Source organism: Botrytis sinoallii (assembly GCF_014898435.1).
Source record: "Botrytis sinoallii strain Bc 23 chromosome Unknown BSIN_006, whole genome shotgun sequence".
Classification (NCBI taxonomy): Eukaryota; Fungi; Ascomycota; class Leotiomycetes; order Helotiales; family Sclerotiniaceae; genus Botrytis; species Botrytis sinoallii.
In genome coordinates, this window is record NW_024066033.1 from 2,050,555 (window position 1) to 2,075,533 (window position 24,979).

At 42.1% G+C, this 24,979-nt stretch overlaps 11 protein-coding genes across 11 annotated transcripts; 5 read left to right on the plus strand and 6 right to left on the minus strand.

Annotated features, from left to right (window-relative positions):
* Nucleotides 1-325: 325 nt before the first annotated feature.
* EAF02_004361 (uncharacterized protein) lies at nt 326-2,023 on the plus strand (the record flags this gene model as incomplete). Its single annotated transcript, XM_038900409.1, has 1 exon — nt 326-2,023. One exon carries the CDS (start codon nt 326-328, stop codon nt 2,021-2,023), a length of 1,698 nt encoding a protein of 565 aa, XP_038760116.1.
* Nucleotides 2,024-3,112: 1,089 nt separating this feature from the next.
* EAF02_004362 (uncharacterized protein) lies at nt 3,113-5,086 on the plus strand. The gene is made up of 2 exons (XM_038900410.1): nt 3,113-4,125; nt 4,201-5,086. Exons 1-2 carry the CDS (start codon nt 4,072-4,074, stop codon nt 4,759-4,761), a joined length of 615 nt encoding a protein of 204 aa, XP_038760117.1. The 5' UTR covers nt 3,113-4,071; the 3' UTR covers nt 4,762-5,086.
* Nucleotides 5,087-6,849: 1,763 nt separating this feature from the next.
* Nucleotides 6,850-8,122, minus strand: EAF02_004363 (uncharacterized protein; the record flags this gene model as incomplete). The annotated part of the gene is made up of 5 exons (XM_038900411.1): nt 6,850-6,866; nt 6,922-7,099; nt 7,163-7,699; nt 7,756-7,815; nt 7,958-8,122. 5 exons carry the CDS (start codon nt 8,120-8,122, stop codon nt 6,850-6,852), a joined length of 957 nt encoding a protein of 318 aa, XP_038760118.1.
* Nucleotides 8,123-9,711: 1,589 nt separating this feature from the next.
* On the plus strand, nt 9,712-10,429 carry EAF02_004364 (uncharacterized protein; the record flags this gene model as incomplete). Its single annotated transcript, XM_038900412.1, has 2 exons — nt 9,712-9,904; nt 9,990-10,429. 2 exons carry the CDS (start codon nt 9,712-9,714, stop codon nt 10,427-10,429), a joined length of 633 nt encoding a protein of 210 aa, XP_038760119.1.
* A 9-nt stretch (nt 10,430-10,438) lies between these two features.
* EAF02_004365 (uncharacterized protein) lies at nt 10,439-11,255 on the plus strand (the record flags this gene model as incomplete). Its single annotated transcript, XM_038900413.1, has 3 exons — nt 10,439-10,491; nt 10,565-10,629; nt 10,759-11,255. 3 exons carry the CDS (start codon nt 10,439-10,441, stop codon nt 11,253-11,255), a joined length of 615 nt encoding a protein of 204 aa, XP_038760120.1.
* Nucleotides 11,256-12,057: 802 nt separating this feature from the next.
* Nucleotides 12,058-12,489, minus strand: EAF02_004366 (uncharacterized protein; the record flags this gene model as incomplete). Its single annotated transcript, XM_038900414.1, has 1 exon — nt 12,058-12,489. The coding sequence occupies one exon, from the start codon at nt 12,487-12,489 to the stop codon at nt 12,058-12,060; it is 432 nt and encodes a 143-aa protein (XP_038760121.1).
* Nucleotides 12,490-13,354: 865 nt separating this feature from the next.
* On the minus strand, nt 13,355-16,681 carry EAF02_004367 (uncharacterized protein). Its single transcript, XM_038900415.1, has 6 exons — nt 16,072-16,681; nt 15,721-16,022; nt 15,530-15,672; nt 15,101-15,480; nt 14,551-15,053; nt 13,355-14,496 (listed from the first exon to the last, which is right to left on the minus strand). The coding sequence occupies exons 1-6, from the start codon at nt 16,360-16,362 to the stop codon at nt 14,418-14,420; spliced, it is 1,698 nt and encodes a 565-aa protein (XP_038760122.1). The 5' UTR covers nt 16,363-16,681; the 3' UTR covers nt 13,355-14,417.
* A 233-nt stretch (nt 16,682-16,914) lies between these two features.
* EAF02_004368 (uncharacterized protein) lies at nt 16,915-17,448 on the minus strand (the record flags this gene model as incomplete). The annotated part of the gene is made up of 1 exon (XM_038900416.1): nt 16,915-17,448. One exon carries the CDS (start codon nt 17,446-17,448, stop codon nt 16,915-16,917), a length of 534 nt encoding a protein of 177 aa, XP_038760123.1.
* Nucleotides 17,449-18,387: 939 nt separating this feature from the next.
* On the plus strand, nt 18,388-18,663 carry EAF02_004369 (uncharacterized protein; the record flags this gene model as incomplete). The annotated part of the gene is made up of 1 exon (XM_038900417.1): nt 18,388-18,663. The coding sequence occupies one exon, from the start codon at nt 18,388-18,390 to the stop codon at nt 18,661-18,663; it is 276 nt and encodes a 91-aa protein (XP_038760124.1).
* Nucleotides 18,664-19,736: 1,073 nt separating this feature from the next.
* On the minus strand, nt 19,737-20,150 carry EAF02_004370 (uncharacterized protein; the record flags this gene model as incomplete). The annotated part of the gene is made up of 1 exon (XM_038900418.1): nt 19,737-20,150. The coding sequence occupies one exon, from the start codon at nt 20,148-20,150 to the stop codon at nt 19,737-19,739; it is 414 nt and encodes a 137-aa protein (XP_038760125.1).
* A 3,652-nt stretch (nt 20,151-23,802) lies between these two features.
* On the minus strand, nt 23,803-24,798 carry EAF02_004371 (uncharacterized protein; the record flags this gene model as incomplete). Its single annotated transcript, XM_038900419.1, has 1 exon — nt 23,803-24,798. The coding sequence occupies one exon, from the start codon at nt 24,796-24,798 to the stop codon at nt 23,803-23,805; it is 996 nt and encodes a 331-aa protein (XP_038760126.1).
* Nucleotides 24,799-24,979: the final 181 nt, after the last annotated feature.

Here is a 24,979-nt window from a genome sequence, read left to right on the forward strand (position 1 = left end):
AGCACTTGCAAGACTAGCTTTGCCGTCAATAGAGAAGCTCTAGATCATAATTATTGACTTGAGTTTTAGACCAATGTCACTTGACATTGTAAATAAATCCGACATCTAGGTCCAACGAGAGAATGGAGATAGAAAATGAAAATTTGTAGAAAAGTGTTGAGATTTATCAGCGTTGATAGCGAAGAACAGATGGAATGAGAAAGAGAGTGGAGTGGATTCATTAGGTAGTAAAATATATTGCCACACTCACCGCCCTTCCCCGCGGCGAAAACGGCAATATAATTTCAACCCCGCCATGTGAATTTTCTTTGACATACGAAATAAAATGATGGAACAACTAACCACCGCCCCAGTTCTATCGACTCCAGAAGTACATATATTCGAAGATCCCACACCTTTGATAAAAAAAGATGACCTCCCTAAGCTTTCAGACGAAGAGTTATACGATGTTTACGAGATTTCGCGGACGGTGAATGAGATTCGAGAAGGAGGCTGGAAGAAAATAGCTCTACAGTTTTCGGATGGAATGTTATCAGATGCACCGAGAGTTTTCCAGGAATTAGAGAGTAGACTTCGAAAATTACCTACGGAACCTAGTTCGAGCGAAATCTCAAAGGATGAAGGCTCGAGCCTAGAAACAGACTTCAGCAACCCATCTGCGAACATCGCGACATCAAGTATTCGACATAAATTATACATATTGGCAGATACATCTTATGGATCCTGTTGTGTTGATGAAATTGCCGCCGAGCACGTCGATGCGCAAGTCGTCGTTCATTATGGCCGCGCTTGTCTATCTCCTACCGCACGATTACCTGTAATTTACGTCTTCACATCTCGCCCACTAAACCTCGAATCGGTCATTCAAGCTTTCGAGAATACATACAAGGAGAAGTCCGACAAAGTTGTCATTATGGCTGATATTACATACCACTCGCACATTTCACCTCTAGTCGCCCAATTACGAGATAGAGGCTTTGAAAATGTACTTGCGCCGGAAATCACACACAATCCCAGTGCCACAATACCGAACCGAAAGTTAGATGAAGGGGTAGATATGAAGGATTATAGTTTATTCCACGTTAGCGAGCCACCATCTGCGTTACTACTTACGTTGTCGAGTAGGGTCAAGGAGATGCATATTTATTCTATAGATTCTACGACCGGAAACGAAACTACGAAAACGAATACAGCAAGAGCACTCATGCGGAGATATGCCTTACTGACATCACAGTCTTCATCTTCAGTCTTTGGTATCCTGATAAATACCCTTAGTGTAACAAATTATTTACCTACGGTGAACTCCCTGGCATCACTTATAAGATCAAAAGGGAAGAAATCTTACACGTTTGTAGTCGGGAAGGTCAATGCTGCGAAGTTGGCGAATTTCAGTGAGATAGATGGATGGGTAGTGGTAGGATGTTGGGAGAGTAGTTTGGTAGAAGGGGAAGCATTATTCAAACCAGTTATTACACCCTTCGAATTGGCATTGGCTTTACAGAGTGATGATGAGCGAGTCTGGGGTGGTGATTGGGTTGCAGACTTCAATGCTTTGAATTTGCAAGCTACCGCTGTTCCTACTTCGTCAGCGGAATCGACTGAATCAAATAATCAGGATTCCGAAACAGCAAATCCAGCCGAGGATGCAGACGACTCCGAGGAAGAATCGATGCCTCCCGAATTTGATCTTCGAACTGGCCGATATGTCTCGCATTCTCGACCTATGCACTCTTCTCAGACGCATTCTTCAGAGCCTAAGAAAGCGTTGGAAAACGGGCCACAAGCTAACGCATCAAATAAACTGGTCAAGAGAGCAAAGATGGAAATGGTGACCGTCAATGGAGAGGTTAGTCCTGGTGCAGAATATCTGAGAGAGAAGAGAACCTGGACAGGTTTGGGTAGTGATTACGATAAAGAGGCTATTGATGAAGGCAAAGAAAGAGAAGTTGCTGCGGTTGTTGAAGAAGGAAGAAGTGGTGTAGCAAGAGGATACACGGTTGGTGAAGACGCTTCGCGGAGTTGAACAATTGCTTTCTAGATGCGATTTTGAAGCGGCCAAATCCAACAGAAATTGGCAGAAGACTGGACAAAAAAGTTGATACCCTTTTTTCTCAATTCAAACATGACTCGTGCGAAATACTGGAGCTGTCGTCACAAATTTGACTAGTTCTGGACCTAAGAATTGATCTAGCGGTACGGGCCTGACTTGCAGCATGTACTAAGCCCTCCAAATGTACTTTTTGGGTAATTGAAACATCAGGAGAAGAAACTCGGCGAAGAATGGAGTCAACAGCAAGATTATGGAAGCTCTTGACGATTCACCGCCGATGAAGTAATAAGTTTCATCAACTCGGCGAACAGGTACAACGAATAGGTACATATGATATTCCCCACCACAGTACCTGTCGGTACATCGGTACCTGGAAAAGTCGAGAATAATCGAATCATGTTGTTGAGTTGGCAAAAAAATAGAATGAAACTTTGGACTCTACATCCAATTGATCCTAGATCCAAATGTAATACTGTACCAGATTATCCCAACTACCCACTTACCAAGATCTCCTCCTTCCAAGATGATAATCTCGGTGCCTTTTTTTCTTCTCTTTTTTTCTTTCTCTCTCTCTCTTTTCATTGACATCTGGATTTTGTTTCGAGTTCATCGGATATTAAAAACAGATGTTGTCACCCTGCATTGACCTAGGAGTGATGACCTAGTCCAGGATCTTTGGGCGCCAATAACCTGCCACTTCTTTTATTTCGACACACTAAACCCAACCCCGCCATTTTTTGGATCGCAACGAAATTGAATTTTGGGGGGGGGTAAGACTGTCAGTTGGTAGGAAAGGTGTGATATAAAACGGGATGCAGCTTGTAAATGTAGGTACCTAGGTATGCTCCGTGGACCGTAGGTAATCTAATTATATAAAATACTATCTACCTAGTATCTAGGATTAGATTCCCATTCTAATCCAGCCATCTCTTTATTTGATGTTTTGACCTGTAGATTTTGTGCATTGTAGACTGTCTGTAGATACCATACGAGTAGAATATATCAAAGTGTATATAGTAGGAAAAGGAGACGAGGCCAGACGAGACCAGACGAGACGAGATAATCTCAATCACTACGCAATTCAAGCAAACAAGCAAGATTTTACTACCTACCTATCGATAAGAATCTCAATCAACCAGATCTTCACCGACGTCATATAAAACCTCACATATACTCCGTAGCTATTTCACACACCGTTACCCTTACCGTTACACCCGACCCATCATCCATCCACTCACCAGAAAAGAAAAGCAAAGAAACTTTTCCCAAAGCGAGCCTTGTCACTTTAGTCGTCAGCATTTACCCAGCGCATCGCATATCCATCCACCCATCCCATCCTGCTCTCCACATTCTTGTTTTCCACCCTTGTAACTCTTCGTCTCGAAGGAATCAGACAAGCCAGTTCGAGGCAAGAAAGCAAGCAACCAAGCAAGCAAAACCCACCATCCACATCCTATCCCCAATCCAAGATCCCATACCCACCAACCACACCCCCATTCCCTTCCCAAACGACGAGCTAGCTAGGTCGAGAAACAAGGCTGCATCATACCCAAAAGCAGGGCAAATCCATCCCAACCTCAATTCATTCACTCTGTGTCTATGGGTGGGATTGTGATTCAATAAGAGGACCTAGCTTCGCATCTTGTCGACGAACTTTTTTCTTCTTCTTCTTTCTTTCTATTTATCACGTATCTAGATATTCACTGCTTTGATTCAGTGAGATTTTATTTCTCGTTGCTTCCTGAAGTGAAGCAAGCACATCGTTGTGTGGAAGCGAATTTTATTCGTACGTTTGCGACTCGGCTTTAGCAGCAGCAGCATCATCATCGTCGTTGTCGCATCAGATAAGCCGACTTCAGCTGCAAGTTATATTTCACCATAACTATATCACAACCACAATCATAATCGCAATCATAAAATCAAAAACAATCGCAAAGATTTGCTCTTCGCTGTCGCATCAATAATAACATACTTTTCTCACTCCCCGCACAAAATCTGAAAAGGATAATAAACTCCTCACAATGCTTTTCGGAATGTTCTTCGCCTTTTGGCGCTTTTGCGAGATCATAACTCTGGTATGCATGCGATTCCTCACGATGAATTCCCAAATCCTCACCATTTCACTAATACTAACACTTTTCACCCCGTAGATCCCAACCCTAGGCATGCTCGCCTTCTTCGTCAACATCTACGCATCCAACAACGCGCTGACGCCCAACTACATCCTGGTGCTCTTCATCGTCTCGGTGCTCGCGTGCGCGTGGGCCATCGCCACCCTCTTCACGTACCACCGCACGCGCTCCAACGCGCTCTTCGTCTCCTTCATCGATCTCTGTTTCGTGGGGGCCTTTATCGCCGGCGTCTACGAGCTGCGCTTCATCACCAATTCCGATTGTGCGCATCTGGCGACGACCCCCGGGTACTATATCAATTTCGGGGCGTTTGGAAATGCGAATATTAATGGGGTGAGTGTGAAGGTTGATAAGACGTGTGCGATGCTCAAAGCGTGCTTTGCGTTTGGAATCATGAATTGCATCTTCTTTTTTATCACGAGTTTGCTGGCTTGTATGGTGGGGAAGGGTCATGAGAGGGCGGGGAGGAGAGATGAGAAGGTTTATGTGAGGGAGACTCATGTGACCAGACATGGACATCGGAGAAGTGGAAGTCATAGGAGTAGAAGGAGTGGGAGTCATAGGAGGACGTATGTTTAAGGGAGGGGAGGAAGTGGATGTGTTTTGATGGGATGGGATGGAATGGAATGGGAAGGATAGGTTGGAGAGGGAGTTACGGCCGATTTAATGTTTTACTTTTGGGGAATGAATGACTGAATGAATGAATTGGATGGATGGAATCGGATGAGAGGTTGGGATTGGATTGGAAGGAATGAGAAAATGATAAGCTTGGTCTGGATAAATAAGTAAGATATGTTATTATGTATCTTTGAATGAGGACGAAATGAAATGAAATAGGATAGGATAGGATAGGATAGGATAATGACCTCGGGAATCAACGCGATAATCCACATACATACATACATAGCTCTTCCTCCTTTACATTTCTCATGTGAGAATATCATCTAATCAACCCCCATACCTACTGACAATATTCAATTTCCTCGCCCACCCAACCCATCTCCCATACCAAATCTTCCCCCCTCTTCCCATCCCATATTCCTATCCCGTATCTATATCCCTGTCTATTCTAAACCGCACCTCATAACTAGCTATCTTCCCTCTATTCCATATAAGAAAAGCATTTTTCTCATTAGTATCCTTATCCTTCCTCATCCTCAATATACATCAATCAATCATCAAGTGATGATTTCAAGTTGAGATTTCGAGTTGGGATTTTAGGTAAGACACATCTTCCATCTACATCTTACATCTCTACGAAGAGAATGATGAGTGATAGTATGGTTATTTGCTGAGTTGGTAGGATGATATAATTGTTTTGAGTGATGGGTTGATGGGTTGATGGTTGATGGTTGATGGTTGATGGTTGATGGTTGATGGTTTGTTTATTTATTTATTTATTGAATTGGTTGTGTGGTCTGAGTTGTCTGAGTGGATATGGTGAGTTTATTTGTTGGTTTTGGTGCAGGGAAGGGAAGGGAAGGAGGGGAAGAAAACGAGGAAGGGGTGAAATGTATTGTTATGGGCTCTGGGGTTGGTTCTCGAGGGAGGGGGATTTATGTTTTTATGGTTTTGGTTGGGGAGTTGAGGATGAGGATGGGGATGGGGATAGGGATGGGGATGGATAAATTGTTTTATGTTTTGTGAGAGGAGGATGGTTGTAGCGAGAGTTTGGAAGAGAGGGATGATTTGTGGTATTTTGTGATATTTCGTGAACTATAAATTGGCCATATGGTTTGAAAAGCGATCTTACGAATTTTTGTATATCGGTATGAACACTACCTAGGTAGGTAGATGTGGGAAAGTGAGAAGCTTAGAGGGTTACTAGATGAGTGTGATGTTGAGACTACCCGGGTAAGGTTGTGGGTTAGATCTAGGGATGTAATTTGGAGTGAGGGTTTTGTATTGTTTGAGAGGAGCTGTTGTTACGTTGCGTGACGTCAATTCCATCTTCTTATCTGGTATATGGAGATTGGAAGTGGAAGGTCTTGAATACATGACATGTATGGATTAATCAAGAAAAGATCAAGCGATCGAACTTCGATGAGTCTTCCATGTAGAGATTTTACGGGTTATAATCTGTCCACATTCTCCATTGATTCTTTCATCAAATAAACATGACCCTAAACCCCGTCCTCTTCTCCTCAACACCATTTTCTCCCTCCTCGCTTCCCCCCAGCCCACTAAAACTCATCTAGTTAATCCTATGTCCCTTCCAAACCAACAACGCAATATACAGCAGACCCGCGACCTCTAAACGCCATCATCCCATACGTCCACCCTACATTAACATCCACCACGCAAGGGTTAATATAAAACGCAACACTAAGACCGAATCCCACCCGGTAAAAATTAACAGCAATAGACGCTTCTGCCAGATTATCGATAAAACATTCATTGATGCAGTTTACAGTGATGGGTGTAATACACAAGGAGCCGAAAGTAACGAGGACGGTAGCGAGAGCGCGAACAACCTACCTAGTGGAGATTATAGAGGAGACCAGCGCCAAAGAGACTGAGTCTAATGGGGTTGAGGATATCTGGGAACCAGAGAGCGTGGAAACGGTATTCGGGGACCCAGACACCGTTGTTGTATTTTTTGGCGATGGAGAGGGGAAGTCGATCGGAGAGGTATTGGCGGTTGAAGAGGACGAAGAAAATACTGATCTAGTGAGTGAAGGAGGCTGGTGTGTGTGTTAATTATTTTGAGATGGGGATTGAGAGGGACAGACTGCTCACATTCAGCATTTTGCCGGGTTGTGAAATTATATCCGCCTGCTGCAACTGGCTTTTGAAGGAATGTTGGAGAAAGCGATTTCATGGCGACGTAGAAGCCAAAGTTGGTTAATGTGAAGATACTGAAGACTAGACAAACTGGGGAGATGGCAATAAGAAATGGAAATTTTGCGATTTTGAGCTATTTCGGAGTTAGCATTGTCAATGAGTTGATAGATACCACATGCATGTGTTATGAAATTACAGTCTGCGAGAAAGATGTCCTTGATGTAACTTTGGTACCAGGAAGAAATGTTGCAATCCTGTTTGCAATAAAAGACGATGGTGGATCAGGATTAACAGCTCCAGGCGTTCTATCCCAAGAGGTTTCATGTAGAAATAGAAATACCAAAATGACAGCCAAATCAACTAATCCTGCCGTCCATCGATACGCATTCATCCATTCCGACTTTGCAGAAATGAGAGCCGATGATATTGGTCCTGCCACTGTCCCAAAATCAAAACACCAATGAAAAACAGGCTCTTTCTCTTTGGTGTAGGAAAAATGAATCAACCAAGATTCGTGACCTAATACTCCAGTAATGGTACCGAAGAGTGCACCAAAGAATAGAGAGACGATGAATGCATTGTATTGACTCTCGTATGTCATAAGTGCTGCCCATACATTACTTAATATGGCACCGATCAATGACCAAAAGATAGCAGAGCTACGTCCGATGACATACGATAATGGGAAGAAAAAGAATCCTCCTGCGGCCATACCTACCGAACCAGCGAAATTCTAGGTCATTGTTTAGCTTGTATCTTTTTCAAGGGAAAAGTGTAATGATGTCTTACTTGATAAGCGATCTGAGTTGTAGTCTTGTTGTAGAGTTCGGCCTGTGGCTCAACTTGAAGCTGACCAGCAAACGTTGCAAAACTACTGACGGCGAGAATTTTTCATTCTTTTGCATAGGCCAATTCTATGATTGTTATCAGTATTCAATGTTTTCGACTTTTTGGTACCGAAACGTTGAAGTTATTGACGAAAAAGAGATACTAATGGGTCTCTTGGATCATCACTTGGATGAGGAATAAGTACGACTCCATCATGATTCTTCTTCATGGCAGGGCCGAGTTGACTTCCATCATCTTCCTTGTCTGAGTTTATTTTTACATCAGATGATACTGTGTAGCTTTCTTTGGCTTGTTGAGGAGTATCCATATCTGCAACAGCTGATAAAATCAATGGATATCGAGCAAGTATAGAAGACCTGTCTTGACTAGATGAAATTGGGATCACCGTTGAGGTTTTGAAGGGATTTTGAAGGGAATCGAGCAGTGGACCTGAATCTACACCTTCCAATCATCGACAATGGGGTCTTCCAAAACCAGATACTTCCCCCGTGTACTATATCGTGTGGATGTAATCATGGAGATGAACAGAGATGGGATTATATTGGAGATGCATATTGCCGGTGAGCTTCATGCTGGATATATAGGGGAAGAAAACATCGCGGCAAGAAAATGGGTGTCAATAAGGAAGTGACTTTGAAATCAGAAATGTCACATTAGCCACCTGGCGAGAGAATCATTTATATATTTATCTGGAGAAGCTGACGCCGCGCCGGAACATTACCGTTGCCGAGCCTATAGTCCCTGTAATTTTGTTGAAGTTTGGAGCTTGAAACCCTAATAAATGCGCTCAATGCCCCAATGAATTTTTTAAACTTCAGGCTTACATGGACAAGCCACGAAGCTTATTTTGACAAAAGAAAACTCAATCCCCGTATATTGGGGTAGTGCGACGCTATTATTTAGTATGGAATATATTATCGAAAATTCGGATACACAGGTAGACTTCATATCAAGTTGACACAAATGTCGATGTTTTGATTCCACAACCCGCTACACCTGAGGGCACATATTGAACTGGAGAACACATCGCAAAACATACTGCTTGCAGTTAACCTTCCCTGCAATCACAGAAATACCGGGGGGATTACGACAACTTGACTTCAAGCCACACGCCGGAGTCTGATAAACCTGTCACAAGTGATTCTATGCCAAAAGGGTGCTGATCTTTTCTATTCTCTTGGCCTTATCATTATTACCCTGATATAACATTCAGGGGATCTATCCCATACAAGGAAGAAACATGGTCTTGGGAACCTCGCTACACATTCCCCATATCCATGAATTTCCCATTTCCGCAAATGGCTCGGAAGATTGTGGGAATCGGGATTCAAAGACCAATCTCTACCGGATCTAGAGTGCGTTTTGTGAAGAGCTTAATACATTCCTATGATATGCACCAATAACTTCGCTCCCGAGATCGAGATGAAGGGGAATGAACCAAAGGAGTAATAGTCCTATCACTTTATACTCAAGCTCTAGGGTATCGCACTCGTAAAAGCTGCCCATCTCGGCTGGATTAATCTTCATTGTATCGAATCAGGAAGGACATGCATTCCCGTTTGTTCCCACGTATATATCTCATGTGTGATGCAGCAGACTATTTCACAGAACTGTACAAGTAGATCATGGAACAGCATCGTCTACATTCCGATACATAGATGCTCTACAGTATACAAGACTTTCAACGTCGAATCAACCATCGAATCATGATCCTTAACTGATATTCTACTCCCATTGGTTAAACTACATTGGTTTCTGTCTACGAGACAGGTTTTGAAAATCAATCTAGCGTATACTCTTGTTTCATGCGCTCCATTGACTACACTACATCAAACTCGCTTTATACTCTTTGAACTACACACCGAAATTTTGTACAATGAGTACACACGCATCTCGATGACCTTGGGGGTACAAGGCAAGAGGTCACTTTTACTGGTTTTAACAACCTTTCTTCTCGTTTTATCTATTGCCTCTTTCGTGTTGAGGATCTTTGCAAAACTTTATACCGTTGCCAGAACACAATACGAAGATTGGTTTATGGGTGTTGCGTTACTGTTTAGTCTGGGCACTCCTATCTATGATTTATATGGTATGTAGTGTTCTATCTTGTTTGAAGTTGAGGGAAGTTTATCTTGCTAAGATCATGATATCATCATGTACTAAACGATCAATAGGATTGAGTGTAGGGCTGGGAGAGCATCAAGCGAACGTTTCTGTAGACGATCAGAAACGTCCAAGTTCTGTTCGTAGTCTGGTATTCATACCATCCAGCCAGCAGCTAATTACTTTAAAAGTCAATATGGATGATTCAAAGACTTCAATCATTCTGTCTTTTCTGCCTCAAGACTTTCCTGATCCTACTCTACATCCGCTTATTTCCTACAACAAAATCCAGAAAATTTGCTTGGGCTATCTGGATCTATACGCTATTATGGACGATTGCAGCTTTGGGAGCATCGATTTTGAATGCACTCCCGTGTCTTTTTTTTTTTTGAACAAAGACCAACAAGGCCATTGCATCCCAAATGCGTTAAGAACTGTATCTTTTACGAATGGTTTTTTGAGTTTTCTCGGGGATTGTGTGATTCTCTGTATGCCAATACCTATGATTTGAAAGTTGCAGATGAATCTGAGAAGGAAGATTGCGCTTATGGGTATCTTTGCCGTTGGTGTTTTGTAAGTTTCTTCATCATGCACTGTGATGTAAGGAAGTGAGTATATCATGCTGACATTGTTGAACTTTTTCTAGTGTTATCATAACTAGCATTATTCGTCTTGTCGCCCTCTTTGCTATTAATACCGAGGAACTTACTTGTAAGCTCCATTTACTGTATACAATCCTCCAAGAACGTGATCAACGACCATTAGATAAGTTGTTCACTCATCTCGTGAAGCTATTTCCCACATAGAACCACTTAAAACAAACCACTAACACACACCCAGTCCCCCAAGTCGAAGGAGGAGTCTGGACTTACATCGAAGAAGCCATCGGCATAACCTGCGGCAATCTCGCTCTCCTCCAACCCCTCTTCCGACGTTTCTTCTCCAACAAAGATTCTCGCTTCCCAGATAGACGTTCCATCCCCCCTTCATACAGCTTTACCGCCACGGTCAAATCCGGCTCTAACAACACCACCTCTGCAAAAATCATCCTTCCCTCTTCTCGGCTCGCTTCTAAAACTGGTCGCATATCAGGATTGTACACGCGTATGAGCGAAGATCTCGGATCGGCAGATCGGTCCCGCAGGAGAAGTATTGAGGGAAGCGATATGGAAGCAGGGAGTGAAGATATAGAAATGCAGGATCGGGGATACTCGACGACGAATTTGGAAGATGATAAGATGAGAGAGGGTATTTCTATACTGGTGCAGAGGGATGTGATGGTTAAGAAGGGGAGGAGTAGAGATGATGAGATGTATAGGTTGAAGAGAGATTTATAGATTCAGTTGAGAGAACCGCCCCCAAGGTCTAGTTGTAAGACGAATAATGTGTGGCGTGAAGAGGAACTTCAGAATTCGCGGGCAGGTTTTAGGGTGGTGAGGGAGAGGTTGGATAGTTATAGTCGGAAGAGATAGGGTGGGGAAGTTGGGAAATGTATATTAAGTGTTAGATATGGTATAGGAATATGATACAATGATGATGAAAAAGATATCACTGGGTTAGAAGAGGCCATGTTAATTGACATAGTATTAGATACCAAAATACTAATTTCATCAATCATATGTTTACTCATAGAATTCCCCTCTATGTCACGATTCTTGGCCACTTTTAACAGGAAACTAAAAGAAGCTCGTACATCTGAGAAATGAATGAATGAATGATTTATTTATTTAAAGATATCTCTAAAATGTACCCCTAATAAACGAGTGTTGGGTACTAGTATAAAATGGAATATGTCTATGCATATTCAACGAATGTCAGATAGATATATGTGGTAAAAGAATGATAAACCCGGGTATAAACGAATGATAGCGCCCCAATGCCTGTATTTTATCCCATCCCCGACATAGTATGCACCACCAATTGAACCCGAACAAGAATGAAAGATTCAGGTCTCTATCCGGAAACCATAGACTCGTGTGTCTTGATGGACCTTGTAGAAAGGAAAATCGCTGTTTCAGTATTCAGCTTTCCTCGAATCGAATGAACCTGTCCCGTCATCATCTCCTCATCGTATCATTTCCAATACTGTTTGATACCCCATATGAAATTTTGATAAGATACAACCCATAAATGTTCAACTCATTCATCATCATCCACTTCGTCCCCATCTATCCCTCCAATAAAAACCACCTTTGACCTTGGCTCACCCGGCGCTTTAGGCGCTGATCTCTTCGGGATGAAAAACCCGGGTCTCTCATAGAAGTAATGAGGTTTAGGACTATCTGGCATTCGTCTATAGATGAGTTCACTCGGATGTCTCGATTCATATCGTGAAGGCGGTTCGAGGAATGGTGATGAGGGCTGAGAAGTGCGGGATTGCGTCGAGGATGTGGAGGATGCAGAGAAAGAACGCATCAATACGAGTGGCTTAGGCGTGAATCGGAAGTTGTGAGATGAGGGTGATGGTGAGGAGGTTGTAGATGAAGTTGAGGAGGAACGAACTGGTGTTCTGTTTTTTGGTGTGAAAGGAGGGTTTGAGGTGAGATCGTAGGAGGGAGTTGAAGAAGACATTTCGGGTGATGTTTATGACGTAGTGTAGTGTAATCGAATTCGATAATTCGGAATAAGTTTTAATGATAGTTTCTCCGAGACGTGGAGTGTGTGATATAAGTAAAGAATGTGTATCAGAATGCACTCTCACAATCCAACGAAGTTCCAACGGCAAAAAAGAACAACAAACACGCACGTCATTCAAGAATGCCAAGTACGTAAAGTGACAAAAAGTAAAACGAATGAGACGGATTAAAGAAAGACGAGAAAGAAAGAGTGGCCGTAAACTTATCGGTACCAAGAGTGAAAAATGTGAATGAAAATTGGGAGATATGTCCAGTACATAAAGACCTGGAATGAGGCTCATCGACCTTCTTACATCAATCTTCCCTGATTCTTCTTCCTCAAGTTCCTTCTCCATCACATATTAAAGTGTAGGAAGGGATTACTCCATCATCTTATTCCTACAGACCACATGGCATCCATGCACTCCATATTTCGTGCGCATATGATGGTGTTGATAAGGAAATCTCGTGGAAAATACATGAATTTTTGTGGGGAGATGCATTCTTTTCATCCATAGCTTATGCATGGGAACTCTAAAGACCTTTGACGCCGGGAGAAGAATGGCATTGACCAATCAGAATCGGAGGAGAGTTCAGATGGATGTTGTGCCTAGTGCGGGGTGAGATATGGCGCAGCAATCTATGAGTGGTGGGATAGATGTGATGATGTTGGCCAGATGAAGATTGTTTCTTGTAAGTTAATCTACATTGATAGAAGGTGAAGGTGGATGGAAAGTGGGAGGAGTAATTTTAGTCGTCAACTCTTGGCAGTTGTCACGGTGTAATTCACATTTCATTGAGTTCGAATATGGAATTCCAAGATGGAAGAACGTTTCTAATAGAGAACATGTAAGAAACACCTCAAGGCTTTCACATCTATTCCCGCTCTGTTCATTGCATCAACTTCACGATCAATCCGCCTATTGCGACGCGCTCCCAAAGTTTAGTTGGTGGTCCCACCATCAAAGACCAAACCCACATCTGAAAATAGAAACAAAATCAGCACAGGACATCGCCAGGCACTTGCTCAGTCCTTTTAACATTGAGCCTCCCAACACTATATTATTTCTGCAAATCAAGCGTATCGACAATCCTCAGTTAATCATTACCAGAACTACGGAGTAATACCGGACCGAATGTGATTTTGCAGTTCGGTGAGATATTTTCCGGGCGTTGTAGGCAATTCAGTAAGGTATTCTAGGAGTGCCAAGCTGCTAAAGTGCTACGTCAGGCTTCCGAATTCCAATGCGGATCATACATGGTTTGTAAGATATGAAGGCTAGGAAGAGGAACGATGGAAGTGGAAAAAGTGATTAAGTATTATGGGACGAACTGGATTGCATTACTAGAGACTAGTACGGGACGTCGTAAATCATGTGTGATGAGATGAATTAATCTGAATTTAAGGGCTGGCGCCAGTCAAAAATATTATAGAGAATGTTGAGCTGTGAAGAATTACAGGGTAGGTTCGTGGGCATCATCTCAAGTTCGTGTTGTAAATCAGTATCTCTAGGTGTCAAAGATTCTCATCTTCTGGATCCGCAATAGTCTTTCGGCTGCCTGTCGCATAGACCCTCATATTGGCCGCTGGCCTGTTTTGAGGCAACACGATGAAGAATACGCAATTGTTTCACGAGTCGCATCGGGATCGCTTATTTAGAAATGAACAGGTCCAAGTTGTAGTAAGATTGGCCACTGCCGTGGTACTCCCGAATTTAGGAGACAGTCCAACAGTAATAAGCGAGCCCCTTCATCTTGGATGTCATTACAATATAGTTCACTTGGCATGTTGACTTAATTGAAGAGATGAACTTTAAATTTGTAAAGTTGACGTAATATGTAGGGTAATGATTTTTGGAATTCCCTCTATTCGATTGAGATCATTCAAATGTATTCAACAAACGGTAATCCAGTTTGCTCTTGAATGATCTCCAAAGCCTGGATGACCTTCTCATCTTCAAATCTATAAATCGAAATGTATTAGCCAGAATTCTTTACAATTGGGATAGCAACTAACCGTCTTCCTATCAACTGTAAGCTGATTGGTGCCTCTTTATAACCTTCAGCCCCATGTTGTTCCCATAGATCCCAATTGTATTTGTCCTTGTCGTTTCTTGGAGTGTACGTCTCTTCAGTACTATCCTTTTCCACATCAACCTTGTCGACTGGAAAGACTAAAGCAGGATAATCTAACAGGTTCCACTGCGAAGTGTAACCCCACCATTTACTGGTGTCTAGTTTTGGTGCACTCCCTGGTCCAACTGGAGACAGTATAACGTCCACCATTCCTTCCAGCTCACCATTTGCACCTTTCGAAGTCGCTGTTTCATTCCAAATATTTGCATATTCAGTGCGATACATATCCCGTTGAACTTGAGAATCCCACATCGATGCGATGCTATGAGATTGTAGATGCTTGTTTTGAATAATGATGTGCTCAGTGAGGGGTCGAAGGGGCTCCCCAGATTCCTTTAGCGCATCAAGTTCTTGTGATCCACCATCGGAGAAATATAAATTGGCCTAAATTGAATTAGTGACGATTGCATTATGGAAAATATTACTCTTACAATTATCTCCCAAGCTAGATCATGCTTATATGGCTTCCACTCAACCACTTCTATATTTGCATTCGTCTTAAGCTTGTCCACGACTTGTTTTAAGGCTCTTGTGACTGGGGGATGTGGTTTAACAACCCCATCATCCCATAAAATCGCAACTTTTATTTTTTTGCCCGGGAAGAAATTCTCTTCTCGCCAAGGAAAGGGCAAAAGCGATGGTTCTTTGTACCATGGTTTTGCATCAATGAGTGCTTTCATGAAGACTTTACAGCCATCTAAGCTTGTTGATAATGGTCCGATTGTGGGAACGATGTGCTCGGCACCAGCCATAGTTGCAGTCCATCCATCTACTGGTAAGCGACGAGCTGTTGGCTTCATGCCATATACACCTACGCACAGGTAAGCATGTTTCGTTTCAATTTACTCGCTCTCATTTACCATTATTTGCTGCCGGTGAACGGATTGAGCCACCAATATCAGTACCGATACCAAGACACGAACCCCTAAATCCAACTAACGCCCCTTCACCACCTGAAGAGCCACCGCAAGTCAAAGTGGTATTGAATGGGTTTACAGTCACTCTAAGAAACAAATTAGCAGTGTCAATGTAAGTTGCTTGTCAAATTTACCCATATATGTTGTTACTTGTCTCTAAATGCATCAAAGTTTGAGGCTGTGTAGTCCTAGCGTATAATATAGCACCTGCATTCAACAGAATTTCTAGAATATGGGAATCAACTGGACTTGTTTTGCCAACCCAAGCAACGAAGCCCGCATTATGGTCCAGGTCTTTGATACCAATATGTTCTTTTATGCTTATCGGTATACCGTGAAGAGGGCCAATAGTCTTTCCATTCGTTTTCAAATATTCGTCGAGGTATTTTGCACGAGAAAGCGCTCGCTCGGGAAGTAATTCAGTGATGCAATTAGTCTGACTTTTGATTAGTCTAAAGTAAAAGTGTTTGCTAAGATGAACATACCACTTTTTGGGCCAACCCAGCTCTTCTCAAGAATGCTTTCGCAACTTCGGTTGCACTTAACTCTCCTTTTGCAAGTTTAGCCACTAGACTTTCGACTGTAGCTTCTGTAATTTTAATCTCCTCGGATGTAAGTACTTTTCTCGCAACTGATAATGTATTTAATGGAATATCCGTGACATCTGGGATAGGTGGCTTGATAGCTGCGATAGTCTCATCTCGATATCTCTGTCTATCTTTGGCAACCTCTTGCCAGGATGCACCGGATGCTGTTGTTATTGTTGCAGGTGCCATGCTAACGATGAATAACAGTTTGAACAATAACGAAGGAATAGAGTAAATCCAGGGAGGTTTGAACTTTGCAAACTATTTAAACGGAAATTGGTACACAAATCTAGTGTATGTCGTATATACTTTCAATAAGAGTTTACCTTGACATTATCAGTGGATATGATAAGGAAAGAGAAGCTTCAAATGATTAATGTGTTATCATCACACATCCTCGGAAAACGGCGGGGTAGATACTAGATAGTAAGGTGCTCGTAGGTGGGTTGTTGAAAGTGCCATCCCCAAATTGGAAAGTCCTCGCGATGTGTTGGAGGTGGAAATTGGCAAAACATGCTGAAGGTTTGAGATTGTAAATAATTGTATTCTAATCTATTAGAAACAATCTTTCGGGAGCCGTTTCTTTCAAACCGTTATCCTATTTCCAAATCTTACTCAAACTGTAGATTTCAAACTCCAAACTCCAAGCTCCCATTTCCGTTTCCATAAGCCGGGTATAATTCCACTATTGTCCTCCCTTACTTCTGAACTGTACGATCGTCGGCATTCGATTGGGCCGTCTTAGAATGGGTGACCCCAATTGAATGCAAAACCAACAGCAATAATTGTTAAAGTAATCAAAATCATGCTAACCAGCCATTTGCAGACATCCTCGGCATGGCTTATATCTGGATCTATCTCTTCGTTCAATATCTCTAATTCTCTTTGTGTTTGTATATATAAAGCCTCGTAAGATGGAGGAGGAGGTTGGTTTGGATCTATTGTAATAATGAAGGGGTCATCTCGGTAAGGTTCTTGATGCTGAAGTGGTATGTCGTGTGTATGGTCCGGCGACGATACTTCATATTCGGGAGGCCTCATTTGAGCTAATCGACGTACTCTACTGACCAAATAATCGTGCATTGGCTCATATCCAGGAGGTTCGTTCATATCGATATGGTTTCCTCCCATCCCTTCCATGACCTCCGCACCTTCATCGTCTGCTGGATCATCATGGTAAGGTTCGATAGGTCCTGCATCTTCTTCGGGTAATGGTGGTAACGACTGTGTAAGTCGTGCTCGAGAAATCGAAGTTGATGGGTGATAGTTGGACATGTCGAATATCGCAATATCTTGGTATAAGTCGTGCCCGATTCGCAGATCCTCAGATCCTTTCACGACTGTCACCCGAATTCCCTGTCGAATATCCAGACACAGCAGTGGGTTAAAGAAAAGGTAACCACATGAAAAGTTAGATGGGCATGGCAGCCTGTTATGATTTTACTACGCCGCTCTGTTCACGATGATTTTAGTGGCTATGAGTTATCCCCTGCACTGTAAGACCCGCCAAGCTTCCCTATAGCCTTGAGACCCCTGATGCTCTAACACAAGGCATATTTGCAACCACAACTCTGAAAATTGGTGTTTCATAATGTTCTACAAACGAACAACATCAATGCCAATGGTGTCGCAAGTGTTGCACCTATTGTGTTCGGATAAATTGGTTTGATTCGAATTTGAGTCAATACTCTTAAGCTCAAAATCCCGTCAAGTTTTCACTTCACAATATCCTCCCGTTTAGTTCCAGAAGCGTGCATAATTCTCTTTACCATTCATTCGTTCTTAACCCTGGCTTTTAAAATCCTACCGTACCCCTATGACAGCAAGTGCTTCTCCACCCAATTATGAGTTGTAAATGCATGGCATGATGTTTTGAAGCTAAACTCACATTTTTCGAAGCCTTGCTTATGACAAAAGGATCTCTAACAATCATCCAACCAGTAATTGGAAGGTCATTGTTGTTGTTCGCTAGATTATGACCTGTGGTAGCTCCGTCGAGTCACGACAAAACAATGTTTCAAGAACAAAGAAGATTGCCCAATCAATCCTAAAGTTCTTTGTATTTTCATTCATTGATCTAGTTGTTACTGGATTATTATATAACTATGATAGAAATCAAGAACAATCCCAATTTTCCGAGTACATATGCCTCGATGAGTCTCCATCTTTCTTATCATCACCAACCACACTCCTGATACCAACCACAATCTCAAGATGCTTCCTGAACACATTGCCATCGTTGCCTTTTGCATGATCGTTCTTGCCGCCATGCTCGCATGGGCTTTCTTCTGGCCTCACAAACGCCACAGATACGGCATGAATGACTCTAGAAAAGCAGCAAAGAAACGCTCGCGTACCGCTGGCCGGTCACATCACGACGTCGAGATGCATCCGAGAAATTGGAATAAGGTTGAGAATCATTCCAGGAATGGAAAGACAAGAAAAATGCCTGCGCATGATGAATCTGAGAAGTACGAGACATGGATGTGATTGTGCTACGGCATAACTGGAGAAACTTGAGACGACAGACATCATGCATTCTTCACGCGAACTCTCAGTCGAATATGACAAATCTATATCTGTTTCTGTCAGAGGAAACAATCAATCGAGACTTTACTACAAATTTACCTTTACTTTACTTATTATCCACACCCATTTATCCTTATTGAATTGTGACCCAAAACCTGACGACTCCGAACTTTTTCTCTTGAACCATTCACTGAATCACGTACTTTTCGAGGAACTACAAGCACTATTCCTGTGTAATAACATACTAGAATAGATCTTCGGTATCTGTCGAAGAATTTCGAAATAAAACTACTTTTAGAAAATGAGAACCAATTAACTTTACCCCATCACCACTCGATCGTAAAAGCGTCGTCCTGCCAAACGAAGCTTGTTTTGGCCATTCATACATGATGTGACGACATGTGCATGTGGTATTAATATACGTATATAATGGACAAATTGAGTTGTATAATAAAACTTAAGTGGGGGTTCATCCAATGCATTCGTTCATTACATGCCTGTCCCAAATTAATTCGTAAGATATAGGATGGGGTCATGATATGGTGAAACACTGTCATCGTGATAGCTGTCAAAGGGACCATATGTAACAGCAAGACTGAGCATAGATTCGATTTTGATATAAGACATATTCTGAGACATTTCCTATTGATCGAACTTGACGAACTTACCATTCTTATGTTCTAAAGGCTGCCAAGGCTGCCCAGACCACGAAAGAACAAAAAAGACGTTGTATCCATTGTTTTCTTCAAATTCGTTACCAGACACATGGAAATCAAGATCGCGCATGATACGATGATGATAGCGGGACATGTCTTGTTTAAGTACACTCAAACAACTAAGATTACTGACTAATCTTTCTTTTAATTCTTCTAATTTCCACGTTATTATCTTGTTATTGTCACTCAAATGTTATCATTCATTGATCGTATAGATTTACTTGAAATTGCAAAAGGAAAAGAAAAGCTTTATTTTTTTTGTCCTCTGAGGAATACCACCACCACAATGAAAATCACCCCCTCAAGAAAAAAGCGAGATCAAGGAAGGCTCATGTCATAATCATGGATATCAAACTCCTCTTCAGAACTAGAATCATCGACGACTTCAGGAGGTGCAACGACTCGCCCATTGTTAGCTGCACGATTCGCACTGCGCTCGTTTAACTCGTGAAGAAAGCCGCGATACTGAGCAATCTGAAATTCTCTCCCCATCATGATCTCATGACGCGAAACCATCCAGTCCCGTCTAGCTTGTGGTAATTCGTCGTCCGGAGTATCTCTTGCCCCGGGAACTCTCGCAGCAAGTAGTCCTCGGAAAACCCCAAAAAGCTCACCCGGTTGGATTGGAAGCCCGTTGAAAGCAAGAAATATGGGCAGGAGGACCACGGAGATGAAACATGCATAGATGAGGGCGACTAATAGGCCGATGGCTTGAGTTAGTATTCTCGGCATGATGTTTTCGGACTAGATTTGTGGAGTTTGGGGTTTTGTGTTAGTGGATCTGTTTGTAATATTTCACTTGGTTCTTTGAGGAATCTAGGAATGTTACAGGCAGAAGTGATTTAAGGAAGGAATATGAATCTGGACCGGGGGGTGGGATGCTTTTTATACATGTTAGGAGCTGATAACAGATTTGTTCTGGATATGTTCGGGAGTACTTCAGGAACAAATTCGAGTGTGTCAAATGTGTAGCTTGGGAAATACCTGCATTGTAGGTTAGGGGAAAACAGCAAAGAAACAATGATTACCTGGCCTTGCTGTAATTATCACTAACACATATTACACTTTCACTAGTTTGTGCACATAATCACTCATTATATTGTGTAATTAGCGGATAAGAGCATGATTTCTCGCTAGACATATATCTGAAGCAATAATTCTACTAGTAATCATAGAGTTAGATCACCATCTTCATCACTATCACCGGCTTCACAAAGCAAGAGTGATACACTTGATCATCCTTTACGCTAAAGCGATATAACCATGAAATGCGTTCACTCTTTGTATCATCCACTTTCCATACAGTTTTGGAATAAGGATTTGAGACAGAATACAGATCAGAACGTATTTCTCACCTGATTATTTCATTCTTAGATCTCGATTCTTCTCTTTGCACAAGACCTCGCATTTGTTTCAATCCAATCATCTTCTTATCGTTCTTCTTTCTGTTTTCTCCCGTTAATACAAATATCACTAGGCACTTCATAAATTCTGTAGAGCAGCAAATCAGCAATATCTTGACGAAAAACATCCTTCAAATCCCTGGTCTCGAGCCTTCTTGAACTCACCGACGACTTCAAAGTAATATTTCTGAGTCTACCCAAACTATCATATCTATACTCCCGATGGCACAGTTTCCTACGCGTGAGTCTGGAGAACTTATTTTGAATTCATTCGGAAAGTGTTCTTTACTTCCTCACATAATTCTATATTTCAGTTCCTGATCACCACCGTCAACTCTAAAGTAAAAAATTATGGACGCTGGGGTGATATGATTGCAAGTATGTTCTTCGCCCTTTTCCCCAAAAAAGATTGTATGCCATTTCACACTTACTATCATCAAGTCTCAAATCGAGAAAAAAAGTAGTAAGGTGGTATCACGATCGTGATTTTCTCACCCTCCAAGAATCCAAAACAAACTTCCTTTCTCCCGCACTCGAATCAGTATACTGATCCTCACACCCTAATTCTCGCAATCCTCGCATCAAACCTCGTGGTAACCGGCAAGTCATGATTCATGAAAACAATCAACATCGGAACTAAGATACGCCAGAAGTCGAAAAGGAGCTACTTTCTGACCTCCATTTCCACGAGGGCTTTTTGGTATATTGATTCGTATGATTCTTATTATTTCTTCAGAAATGGTAGAGAGGGAAAGGAAGGGAAGAGATTCGCCTATTTGTAGAATTTATATTATATTTGATCTGTTCAGGGGTTGTTTCGAAGCTTTTGAATTGATGGATAAAGAGGGTTGTTAGGGTTCGCTTAGTGTTTCTTTGCATCTTACTTTCATTGAGGTTTTGTACGCATTATATGCATTGTATTGATTAATTCTTGAGCACCACGGCATTCATTCTCCAAATAGGTTAACAATGAGCATTGATTCAAGCCTGATTTATATCAAGACCATTTGATATGATATTAACGTACTCTTGCCGTCATACACCCTAGAAAACAAACAGATATCTATTTCCTACCCCCGTGCTGACTTCCACTTTCAAACTCTAGAACACACTACGAATGGCTCTACAAGATCCTACGGGTCATTTTGACTAAAGCTATAAGCCTGAAAGACGGAGAGCTGCGTCGCTTACAAAGACGTAGAAAGTCAAAAGATATTACATGATCAAAATGCTCGTAATGATTGCCGTTGTTCCAAGTCTATGTATCAAAAACTCAAGTCAAATTACTCGCTTGATCAGCCTCTACAATTCACACTTATATGTCCATAATTCATATTGCATTCACAATATCACAACAATGCAAGCTCAATTTAGCTTCCAATTTTTATATATATATATTTTTTATAAATATTTTAAATCATTCCAGTACGACTACCAACGCCCTAAGACCAAATCAAAGAAGCAAGAAAAAACCCCTACAACCTCTGAAATCTCAACGCCCTAATCAGTCTCTCTAACATTCCCGCTAGCCTATCCAACACGCCTCTCCAGAGTTGCGCATGGAAAACGAGGTCAAAGAAAACGTCTATAAGTTTATCATAGAGACTCCAAATGACAATAAGAAGGAGCAAAAAGCCAAAACCAACCACGAAGCCATCGACGAAACCGCCGATCACCGATGCGATGAGGGCGTGTGGGTCGAAAGGACCGAGGAGAAAATGATAGAAGAAAGACAAAATCCCAAGGACCGAGCCGATGTTGATGCTGATGATGAATGCTTGGAGGTAGAATTTCAAGAGACATCGAGCGTGTTGATGATTGCGATTATTGTGATCGTGATCGTGCTCTTGATTCATGATGAAACTGAGTTATTTGTGTGTCTTTGGGGGTTGTCTTGTGAAGTTCTTAGAGTTATTTAGTAGATCTCAGAGAAAGTTCAAGTACTGGAGAAGAGAAGAAAAAAACATGAAGTATCGAGGAGTCATTATATATACCCAATATCTGGGACTGTTTTGATACTATTACAACTTTGTCCACATATTGTTCCAATATTGTTGTATCACCAAGGTATTCGTGTAGCCTATTCGACTTCTGTTCTGATATCGACTCCTCTAGCGTTTGACAAGTACAGTGACGATTGTAAATCCTTGAATCGACACAAATCTTCATACATCTCCTCAAATTCACCGGACCAAACTACTAATTCAGCTCTGATCCATCTGCATCAGACAAGACATCCCTCTCTCAAAGAGCGCAATATGTCCACAATCTCGGTATGAAGAGGCTTTTCCCCAGGGAACCTCTAGAGTGCCAGTTGAGGAACCATTTATGCGAAGCGTGCTGAACCAGAAGTTGGCCAATAAAAACTTACAGTACATTGATTCTGCAATCCTACAATCATAAGTTTTCCAGGCTCTTATAAGCTGCGAAGCACTCCGATACTCAACATATAATTTCATCTCGATCGGCTTAGCTGGGCCATTGGGTGTGAACAAAAGCTAACACGTTACTATTTTCATCGAGATACCGGAAATGTTGTAGATGGTAAGTCTAAATGTGCCCAAATTTGTTATATAAGGCTGATGGTTGTATAGGAGCTACTTCTACTGCTATACGTGACCATATCTTGCGACACAATCCTCACACTGGAGTATTCTCAGGATCTTATATTAATGGCAAAGTCAGGTTCATCGTTCAAGATGCAGTTCAAGACCAGCCGACGAATGTTGGATTACCATTCCAAATAATCCAGAATCCTACGCTGATTCACACTAGCTTTTGGTCCCCGTCACAGACGTAGTGAGACAAGTTTCTAGCATGTAGAAGGCTGTGCATTGATAGTAGAATAATAGTCATGTAACCGATTCATATTGAAAACGAAGAGATAGATTTTGAAAAGCTCATCAACCAGCCTCTATCACAGATATCTGAACTCATTGCTTACACTGAGCCGACACTTTTGCCGAAAAAAGCATCACGAGCTATCTCACGATCATGGCGTCTGCCTCCTGTGATCTGCTCCCAAGACTCGAAGATATGGACGCTTTTCCTTCCTTGCTCAGCAGCAATTTCACTTTCAGTATTTTGACTAATTTCTTCGAGTCGATCTTTCCAGAATTGCCATCGTCGCATGTTGAACCCGACTGCTGCCGTTCTCCACTAGCTTTTATTAGCTGTCCAGCTTCGGCCCACCCTCTATTGTCATTGGCGGAATCATCTATGGAGGAAAACTCGTTTCGAGCGCAATGGCCTAGAATCTTGTAGCTGCCATACCAGAGCCAAGCTAATACTGCGGGTAAAAACTCGGACATCGGGATTCTATTGGCATGATCTGCTGTCAAGGCTGCATCGCTTTCAAGGAGCTGTCGTGGTGTCTCAAGAGCATCTCGAAATAGCATAAGTGCACACGACATCAATTCAGAATCACAGACACCGAGAGCTGCGAGTCGGGCGGTAAAACCAGCGAGATTCTCGCGCTCAACCATGGTCATTTTCATCATCGATGTAGCCCACGCATCTCGTAGATCTGTCACCAAGAAGGGGAGATCGATCCACATCCGAGCCGAGGTACTGGTGATTGCAGATTCGACATGAACGTTCTGCTGCTCTCCGGACTGACTTTCGTTGCTCTCTCCTGCTGGCGGCACAACGATTCGAGATGTTTCTCCCAATTCACGCGCGTATATGACTTGATTGGCAAGTCGATCGGCTTCCGCTTCATTGGCGGGCGTAATTTTGGCTGTCTCGACGAAAAGGTACCATAGATCGTGAAGGTCAATTTCGAAAACATCAATGAGATGGACTGAATTTATTGAATTTACGTAGCGTTGAGTAATGCTCCGAATGAACATGCGAGCTCGAATCCAGAGCTTAGGATCATTCTTACGGACAGATTCATCAACAGAGGAGCGAAATCGTTTGGTGCTAAAGGCTGCTCGTCGCTCGACAGTGCTGATAAGCTCATCAGCCGGTTCCATTTTCTGCTCTCTCTTTCTTTCTTTCTGTTTTGCAGCTACCTCTACTTATCATACGAACCGCACAGATATTGTTATATTCGAAATGGTGAGTTGGATTGAATTGGTTAAAAAACAAGAATAAAAGAAGGAATAGCAAATATCAAATAGCAGATGACAAAAGAAGCAAAATAGAGAGAACGGA